General features: G+C 40.7%; 1 protein-coding gene across 1 annotated transcript in view; it reads right to left on the bottom strand.

Moving 5' to 3' along the window:
* The window catches only part of Atp6v1g3 (ATPase H+ transporting V1 subunit G3), a 14,379-nt gene extending 6,184 nt beyond the window's left edge, over positions 1-8,195 (bottom strand). Inside the window, exon 1 of the mRNA XM_031341752.1 lies at positions 7,983-8,195. Within this exon, the coding sequence (XP_031197612.1) occupies positions 7,983-8,064 (82 nt within the window). The 5' untranslated portion in view covers positions 8,065-8,195. The remainder of the gene's footprint in view (positions 1-7,982) is intronic.
* Positions 8,196-10,646: the final 2,451 nt, after the last annotated feature.

The following is a 10,646-nucleotide window of genomic DNA, read 5'->3' as shown; positions in this document are numbered from 1 at the left end:
TTCTTCTTCTGGTAGCTTTCTCTGAGGGAGACTTGAAAGAAGCAGTAAAACCAATTGTTTTTAATGGTGGGGAGATTTAGCTAAGTAGCCTTCTCTGCTTTTATTAAGAGCAAAGGTGTAAGCCTTAAACCACAAGACAAGGTAGATGAAAGTCTTCTAAGAACCCAACCCTGGGGGCCATTAGTCATGCACGTGAGGTGTGTTCTTTTGAGAAGAGACTGATTTTAATGGCCAGCGGTGTCTCCACCAGGCTCCACTTTCTGGGGGCCAGGCATGAATGTTCTGTAGCTTTAAAACTTTAAAGAAACTCTGAACTTTATTATTTTCCCTCAGAATCCTTGCCATTTTCGATGTTGCAGTCTTTGTTTATCTGACATGGTTTGCTCTAAGTTCAGGTTCTACACCTTGTTAACTGTTATAGCATACACAATTTCAACTAGATACGTACTCCTCATTAAATAAGCAAGAAGGAATTTTTAAAATTTAATTGTATTTACTATTATTTGTGTGTGTGTGTGTGTGTGTGTCTGTGTGTGTCTCTGTGTGTGTGTGTCTGTGTGTATGTGTGTGTCTGTGTGTGTGTGTGTGTGTGTGTGTCTGTGTGTCTGTGTGTATGGATGTCAGATGACAATTCACTCTGTAGAGTTTGTTTTCTCTTTACACTTTTGTGTAGGATGAAACTCAGACTCAACCTTCCAGGCACTGGCTTTTACCTGTGGAGCCATCTCACTGGAACAGGAAGAAAAAAAGTCTTAATAGAAACATTTATCCACCACCTGTATCTTTGTAGCACTTGTGCCAAGTGCAGATTGCTTCTAAACTTCCCTCCTAGCTAGGCAGGAGTTGATGAAAACCTATCTAGAATGAAGACTGAGTCAACTGAGTTATAAACTACCTTCGACATTTGGGTAGAACTGTGTAACACTTGTTCAGGATAGGTAATTATCCCTGTTTTCACTCCCTTTAAATATAAACCCCTATGGAAACTAATCTTATCTTGATGCTGGAGGATAAGTGAAATGCTCACCTCAGGCCTTGCCCTGCCTGTTGGTTAAAGCTTCCTGACAGTTGTATACCCTAAATGCTTCGGGCCTTACGGTTCTAAGCAGTTCTGGGCAGTAAACACACCCCACTCACAGAGATTCTCTTATTACATCTTGTCATTAACATCAGTACAAAAATATAAAATATGTGTTGAGATTTTCTTAGTGATGACTTGTATCTGTAATTACCTTACAGAATGAATGGTGCAAAAATACCCTTGCTCCCCATCTTAACCCCCTAATAGGTAAAATGACCGGTTTCAAAGTTGTGGCTCTAGTACATTTTTGAAAACGGCAAGAAGAGGAAGAGCTCTCTGTGTGCGTGACCCCTGAGCAGAATCTAGCACTGCCCTAAGAGGCTCCATCACACAGTGGTGGGCTTGGAGTGGGTCTGTGATTCTCCTGTCCTGGCACCACTCACCTGCTGGTTCTCATTCAATTACAGAGGAGAGCCACGGGAAACCACTGCTGGCACAGCAATTTTCTGGATAGACTCGGCAGCTGCCGCTGTGTGACAGCCTGCCTATGCTACACCTGATTTAACCCAGAGGAAGAAATGGAAGCCCAAAGCTGATGGTTTAGTTAGAGGTGAAGCGAAATGCGTGCTTCGAATCCACTTGTATTAACCTCTAGCTTGCTTCTCTCTGTGTATGCGAAGAGGACCAGAATTTGAAAATATACCTATTTCTTAAGTATTAAAACAGTTCCTATGAACTAAAACAAAAGTTCATATTCTTATCAACATAGAGATGAGCGCATGGGACAACTTGGATTTTTAAAAACATAACAGTTGAATTTATAGGCCCACAGTACTTACAAGGATACACAGACTTATCAGACCAAGAGCTCTGATTTGGAGCTCAGAAAATGTATTCATTGTATGTATCATGCTTTTAAATAAGAGTTAAAAGGGTGCTGCAGAGTAGATTCAGAGGGAAGGGTTATCTTTAGTCTCCAGCTCTTTGTCTGGTGATTCTTGACCACTTCCTATATAAACACAGAGCCAGAGCCAGAGAATGCCCAAGTGCACAGCACATATAGTCCTTGCTATTAAAGGTGCGATTAATTCAGCATAGTATGTAAGTATGTACGTCCTGTCCCAGCTTCCAAGAAAAGCATTATCAAACAAAATTTCAGAGAACATATAAGATCTTACTGGAAAAAATAATGACACATAAATCTTGTTTCTATTTGCTTTACAATCATTGAAAAATCATATTTATAGAGAGAAATGCCTTAAGCTCGTGTAACATAGAGGCTATTCCTCAACCCATGCCACCATCCTGTGTCTTTATGCTAGCATTGTAAGCCAGGGATCTAAACAGACAACTCCATCAGGGGCTCCATGCTGACTTGCTGGGGAGCTTCATAAAACCTGTGGAGGGAGTCTGGACGGCTAGAGTGATGGACAGGGCAATCGGGAACTAGAAAAGACAAGTTAGTTTGGGAGACACTGTAAATAATTCCATCTTAATAAAGTCAGTCAGTTTTCCATGTTTAGCCCTTTGTACAGACAGACCTGTTCTACATTTAACTAGTAATTTAACTCAGAGGGACCCTGTAATGTGTTTTCTGGGGAGGAAAGGGGATGTGGACATATTGACGTGATGTTCCAATGTGTGGGAAAGAATTTTAAAAAATTATCCAGAGCAAACTAAAAGTGTTCTGTGTAGGAGATGGAGGGAAAGGCTCAAAGGTATGCTGCTTAACTGCATGTCTAGGACAGGCCAAAAGACTGTGTGTCCTAAGTACTTAACTGCATGTCTAGGGCAGGCCAAAAGACTGTGTGTCTTAAGTACTGGAGACACCAAGACACCTCTCTCTTGCTTTGGCTGCTATTAAAAAATATTTCACAGAAAAACAGGGTTTCTTTTTTAATCATCTCAGGATGGAATCGAATTACACAGTAGATATCACAGAGAAGACACTGAAAACTTCGAAACTATGAGCAAGTCATTTAGAATTTCTGAGTCTTTGTTCTTACCCAGATCCAAATAATCATCTACTACACAAAGTCATCTTGAAGATTAGTAAAAGATATTCATGTCTATTTTCTGTGATGATTTAATGTACATTCCTTTTTGTTATATTTTCCTCTTAAAAATTATAACAAAACTGTATAGATCTTGGGTCAAATTTATCTAAAAACTGTTAATAGACAAAAGTATTCTAGTGTTTTCTACAACTTACTCAAAGATGTGAGAACACAATATACTTAAGAAATACTCTGTTAGTGGGTGGATTATAAAGAAAAAGGAAGTATTTACAGGCTTGCAAAGTATATAAGGCAGGGCTATGAAAATTTTATATACAGATTTTATTTTATTGGTTTATTAAAAGTCATGTATTCATGAATCAAAACATCTAGTTTCAGAGTGAAGATTTTATTAAACAAAGGAGCTTGTTCAAAAAACCAGATTTGAAAACAAATGGGAGATTTGCTGCTTTACAGAAACTGACAACTGATATACCCACAAAAGCAAAACTGAAGGACTTTGTGAGCAGATGTTGCCTAAACAGAAAGCAAAGGTGTTTCTTGAGTACATTTTGCATCAGCATGATTCCCTGGGAGACTCAGATGACAGAAGATCATGAAGACCAGCATCTTGAGGTTCTTTGAAAGGAAATTCTGTTTATTCTTTGGAGTACTGTTAACAGATGAGACTTCCTGGGCCCTTGTTATGTGGAGAGGGAGGTTTAGAACCTTTTGCAAGCAGCTCAGTTACTCAAGACCTCATCATAAGGGGGTACTGTTTTCCCAGAGGTATTCTAAGATGGAGGAAGTGGCCACAGTCAGGTGAGGACAATGACCTGTTGGGACCATGCAGTCATTAAGAAGCAGAAGCTGGATTTGTACCAGACTCCACCAGGGAGGACTAAGCATGGTAGAGAGCAGGAGGATGTGTCTTTTACACATTCTAATTGTCTGTAGCTCAAGGGAATGTCCTAGATTGTTCAGTTTGTCTCATATCCAGATGTAAATGTTTAAGTGTTTACCATAGCTCTTGGTGTACATCATATGATGCAATTTATAGCTTTTAAGTGAACACATATGCCATTCGCTGTAGCTTGAAAGGCAGGTGACTGAAGTGTTTGTAACAGGTCATGGCACATGTTATAAACAGTTTAAAAATACAGGCTTTTTTTTTATATATATGATGTTGAACATCATGCACGGGAACATTTCAAAAGATCAACCTTCACATGGAGCTCTGGAGCATTCTCACTTTCAAGAGTGTAAATGCCATAAAACAACCATTTATTTCAGAGAAGGACAAGACTCCTGTGCTCTTATTGATGCTGGTATTTTGGATTTCTGATTCAGTTCTGACGGATGCTTCTGCCCAATGCCCAGGTCTAGACCTCCAGGGCAAGTCTATGCCATTCCCTTGTAAAAATGTAAGTTGTTTTGAAGCAACATGCGTCTTCTGTTTTGATTAATGAACGCTTATAAAGTGAATGTTGACTCTAAGCAGTAAACCTGTTTGTCCCTTTACAAGCACCATGGCTACTTAGCAGGTAAGAATATTCATCAGAGCCTTCCTTGGTAGGCTTAACCATCTTCTCTCAAGGTCCCCTGCATAGGAGATGTAGTCCCAGACCTTGCAGTAGAGCTAAATAAAAGTGATCAGACCCCTCTCCTCCATTCTACACCATTTCCCTATTCTTTATACTTATGGGACTATACATCTAGAATAGATGTTAAAATGAAATATAGTTATATATTTATTTATATATTCAGTTTGCAGTTGAATGTATATGTATATACATAGTATTATTTATTTTTCTTGTCCTTCAAATATCATGTATAGATTATAGATTATAGAGACAACCACAGCCATAAAACATGTGTTTGTATGGACTCAGAGAGTCAAAATTTTGCATCAAGAAATGGAGATATTTCACTCCAGTGGATGGATTTTCTTCTCTGCTCCCTTATAACTGGACTTTCCCACTCATTCTGCAGCCCTGCCTGCTCTCCTCAAAGCATCTTGGTCAGTCTCCATTGAGGACCTTGAGAACTGGTTGGGGCAGGCCTCACCAACTATGGGAGAATTCCTGGTGCACCATGTCTACAGCCCTTTAACTACACCCCTCCACTCATTTACAAACTCTTATGTAGGGGCCTTGCTGAGATCTAAGACAGGACTGCCTAATGGGAAAGATTAATTTTTTTCCAGCACAACGTGTATATATATGCCATAACCTCTTTGCTCTTAGATTTTCCTAAAACAATGAATAATGCTAATTGCTTTCTCTCTCTCTCTCCCTTTCTTTCCTCCCTCTCCTGACTGTTTCTTCCTCTTACAAAATATACTTATCTACCATACCAAAGCAACTTTCTGAGTTTCTGACTTTTAAATAAATTCAAGAGATAGTGGTCTATTATAACCTTTACTCCAAATCTCTGTTCTGCCTATATATCACATTTTCAAGTGAACATTTTTTTCTGTGAAAAATGATGTATAAGTGTTTATTAAAATGATAACTATATGTTTCTCTTTTACTCCTTCCTCTCATTGGAACTAGAGTTCACTCAGTCTTTAGCATACCAAGTACTTCAATAAGGAAGACCTGAGGTCTACTCACAAGGTTACAGCACCAGCACCACATGCACACTCGTCCAACTGAATGAATGAAATGAAAACTACGGGAACATGAGAGGAGGGGCCACAAACCAAGCATGTACAGTGGCATCTCTCTTGGCCACAGATCACTTTCTCAGTTGAGTAAGGCTAGTGCTACTGTAATCAAACTGCCACCTGCTGACAGGAGGGGCAAAACAGCTGTGTTAGGGCAATGTGTGCCAAAGTGTCTTCATGGTACAAAGAGGCCATCCTGATGTGCTCTGGAAGTCTTAGCTCAGCAGTGCTGAGAGTCAAAATATTGTTCAAATTGTTTTGAAACCCATACCATTATAGGCTGCTTAGTTGGTTACTATTAACTATTGGCTGACTACTGACTTGGATATTCATGAACCAAGACATGCTATATAAAATAAATTTGTGTACACACACACACACACACATACACACACACTCACAATATGTGTCAGTTAATGAAAATGGCTTTTTTGAGGACAGATAATAAAATATACAGTTTCAATATGATCTCTGAGGAATGATTGCCCAAGGTCAGCATGGTCACTGAAAGAGGAGAGAGAAGCTTGGCTTTATATTCACTATGAATGCAAAGTCACAATGTCCTGAGTGGCACTCACTCATAAACAACTTACATAATTTGTGATAGTTCTTCTTTAGGCACTTTGAGTAGATTTGGCAAGACTTATTGGAAGCACAGAATAATATTGATCGGATATGTGCCCAGTACTATCCTTGGAGCAAAGATAACATGTTTGTTGTATTTTATAATGGTTTGATACTCCAGAAGTTTTAAATGCAAATAGAGATATTTGAACACAAGGCTTGAGAACTTTCTAGACTGTTTCAATTGGTAGGCTTTCTATGACATGATTGCATTCGTGCTCTCTTGCAATTGCATGCGTGGTTTTGTTATAGCCAAAGGATGCAGTGTCAGTAACAGTTTCAAGTAAGTGCCTTCCTCCTTCCATGCCTTTGCCGACCCTGCACCAGAGTCTTCCTGGTGCTCACATGGCTGAATGTTCAGAAATCAATTCACCATAAGAAAGGGGAAGAGATTTTACTGTCACTGCAAACACCAGAGGATTGAAGAGTATGACTTGCTTTCTTTCTGACATCCCGAAAGCCATATAAGCAGCGCTTTAGAGACACTGTAGCTCCCTTCCAATCTGACTTTGGATTTATTTGCAGACAAAGCAGGAAAGCACTGAAGATGAAGAACACTTCAAATTATTATAAATTAGTAAATGATAGGAGAGAATTCTGGAAAAACACAGATCTTGGCTTGGGGAACCAGAATTCAAGATGTCAGGCTTATATACAAACTATACGAACTATTTATACTGCATTGTTTAGGAGCTGGCTGCAGACTGAGACCTGGTCCAGTTCCTGTCTGTTCCAAGTCTTCTCTGTGTGACCCAGAGCATTCTGTAAATGCTGCTTAGCATCATATCCTCTCTTTCCACAAAGATCATTGTGAAAAGCAAGTAAAATTACTGAGCATGGTAGCTCATGCCATATTTTAGATTTTTAAAATATTGCCTTGGGCAAATCATAAAACCTATTTTTTTTGCATTCATGAATTAGAAATGATATTGGTGCCTTACTCATTCTGTGTGTGTCAATGAGAGAAGGAAGAAGGTTGAAGTTATCGAAGACACTCACATGGAAACATATAGATATTTATCTAAATCAGAAGGCAGCAAATGAGACTAAAACAGAAACATTTATGATTTTGGGATGTAAAAGCTATCCAAAGAGGGAAAACAAGCCACTAAATGTTATCCCAACTTAATGGAACTGCAAACAGCTGCTGAAAAAGCATCAAGCAGTTTGATTTAACTTGTGTCCCTCCTTCCCTCCTGCCTTTGCCATCACTCCTACTAGAGTCTCCTCTGTTGTTGCTGCCCACATCTCACATGGCTTGAGTGTTCAGAAACCAATTCACCACAAGGCAGGGAAAGACAGTTACTGCCTAATGATGGCCTGGATCAGAAAGTTGCCTGTCTCTTCACCATTTCACAGTATTGTGCCAACTGAAGTGTGACTGTGTCAAAGAAGATGAAGAGGTAGGCTTAAGCCTAGATCCACAACCTTACTGCCTCAGAGCTGTTCATTTAGCACGTGACCTCTCAAGCGCATCCATCCCAATGAACAAAAACCCATTCCTGCTGTGGTGTGTAGGACACACAGCTGCTCAGTCCCTCTGAAAGGCTTAAACATTCCCTGGGAAAGTGGTAACCCGACTGTTCAAACACGGGTCTGCCTGACAAAGGCGCCCATGGTCTTCTCCCTAGTCCCTCTGCATCTTCTGGCCAGCCCCTTGTGTGACACTTACTTTTCTTTGCTTCATCTAGCTTGTCCTTGGCCCTCTTCTCTGCCTGCAGGAGCTGTTGGATGCCCTGAGACTGGCTGGTCATGGTGTGTGGCTCCAAGGAAGGTGACTTCGGTGGAAGCTGGGACACATGGCCCCTTTTATCGTCTAATGGATCACCCCAGAACTCAGCTTGTTTTGCCAACAGCGAATACAGAGCTGTTTGTTCCAAACTTGCCTGATTGAATCAGAGAGTTGGGTGCCAAGGTGAGCTCAAGGAGGAATCCAGAAAAACAAGTTACTGACTCCAAGATATTGAAGATTCAAGTCACTGACTTGAGCTCTATATAAACAAGGCAACCATACAGGGCTACTGGGTTGACTTAAAGAATTGGGTAAGACATCTCTAGGTACACTGGTTGCCATCAGAGCCCCAACATCACAATACTGACTTGTTACTGAATTACCTTTCAGGTTACAACGTTTCTCCCTGCATCTTGACTCAGGCCTTTATCTGTCTCTGTGATTGAATTATGTGCTTGAGGCAAATTGATTTTCCTCTTCTTCAAGGAAGGAGATTTTCTGGCTTTGTTGGAGAAGATCTATTTTCTTCCTGTCCTAGGCCTCAGGTAATAGAAAAGAAAGACCATTGGGGCACCTTATGTCATTCTCTTGTAACGCTTTGCTGCAGTTCATGATGATCTTACCACAGTGTCTAAATCAACAATAGGAGGAATTATTGCTGTGCACTTGAGGTTAGTTTAGGCATGCCTTTTCTGTTACTTTACGTCATTTTAGGCATGCCTTTTCTGTTACTTTACGTCATTTTAGGCATGCCTTTTCTGTTACTTTACGTCATTTTAGGCATGCCTTTTCTGTTACTTTGTGTCTATGTACATCTATGCACAATGTACAATGTTGTCCACATATTTCACCTGATTCTGTCCAGTAAGAGACAAATAGGAAGGCCACTCACAGTAAAGAATGCAATGTAACATTTCTATGTATTCAACACTTGTACTGGAAAGGAAGGGTCAGTTCGTTTTTCACTTAGACTGTATGACCCACAGATGGGCTTCTCATGGACTTCAGCTTTCACGAGTAAAACTTCTGTCACCTCCTCTGTCAGGTGCAATTTCTTCCAATAGGCACCTGGATTTAAACACAAATTTAAAACGCAGGGCCAAGCCTTTTTTAAGGTCTTAAAGGTTATTTTTTCATAATCTTTTCAAGTGCCTCATCTATACAAGTGGCATTGTAATGTATGTGTGTATGTGTATGCGTACATGTGCATGAGTGTGTGTGCGTGTGTGCTCATGTATGTGTGTGCTCATGTGTGCATGTCTGCGTGTACATGTGTGCTTGTGTGTGTACTCATGAGTGCATTTGTGTGTGTGTACTCATAAGTGCATATGTGTGTGTACTTGTGTGTGCATGTGGATGAGTGTGTGCGTGTGTGTGCTTGAGAGTGTATGTGTATGTGTGCCTGCATGCTTGTATGTGTGCATGTGTGTGTGGGTGTGTGTGCACGAGTGTGTGTGTGTATGTGTGCACAAATCTTTACAAGGTGGCAAGCTTTTTTACACATAATCATTTTTTCTTTAGATGCATTAATAATTACCTGACTTTGTGTCCTTTTTCCTCCTCCTCTATTCTCTCTTTCTCCTCTCTCCTCTCCCTCCCTTCCTTCTTTGCTTCCTTGCTTCTTTGCTTGCTTGCTTCATTCCTTCCTTCCTCCCTTCTTTCCTTCCTCCCTTTCTTCCTCCCTTCCTTCCTTCCTAACAAGGTCTCATGTAGCCAAGACTGGTATGAAACTTACTGTATGTAGGGTTAACTTTGAAGTTTTGGTTGTCCTGAGCACTGGGGTTGTAAACATGTGCCTGCTGGGGACTGAGGACAGAGCTCTGAGTGTTCTAAGCAAGCCCTCAGCCAACCCAGCCATACCTCTAGCCCCTTCAATCAACTCTGACAATGTTTAACTTTTTGCTTAGTAGAATAATTAGTACAACTGGGATAACAGATGTGTCAATGCCATGGCTCTTGAGCAGCACACACTCCTACTGAATTTCAGCCTATCTTAGACTGTGGCACCTTTCATTAGCTGTGGTGGTGGAATCACTAGGTTCTCTGTGAACTGGTAAGTGGAGAGTGTTATGAGGAAGCTCTTATGCAAGCAGCTTTATTGAATATCTCGGCCAGACTGAGAAAAAGAAACTTACAGGGATTGATGTTAAATAAAACAACTTCATGAAAATGACTCTGCATGTTGTGTGGAAAAGTCCATGTGTCCCTGAGGCTTCCTCAGCTCACAGTAAACTCCTTGCTGGTTTCCTGTATGCTTTGTTTTATTGATTGAAGTAAAATGCATAAAATATAAGTTGTCATGTATTTTCATCATCTGAAGGGATCTTTGTTAACAATCAGGCACCTCCACAGCCAGCCCAAGGGGCCCAGCAATAGCTGGACATGGCATCACTAGCTGCTAAGAGGCGACAGTCTTGCTGTGTCTAATGTCCCATGCCCTCCTGTGCATGTCCTATATCCCCTGATAAAAGACCCCATTCCTCCTCCCCCACCCCTTTTTATCCTCCACCTCCACCAGAGGCAGGTTCTGTATCTCTGCCCCCCTCCCCAAATAAACATGTGAACTCTGTGTCATGGTGTGACTTTATCAACTCTGCCACACAG

The sequence above is a fragment of the Mastomys coucha genome, unplaced genomic scaffold (assembly GCF_008632895.1).
Source record: "Mastomys coucha isolate ucsf_1 unplaced genomic scaffold, UCSF_Mcou_1 pScaffold1, whole genome shotgun sequence".
NCBI lineage: Eukaryota > Metazoa > Chordata > Mammalia > Rodentia > Muridae > Mastomys > Mastomys coucha.
Note: the sequence above shows the minus strand (reverse complement) of the source record. Positions and strands in the feature narration are given on the sequence as shown.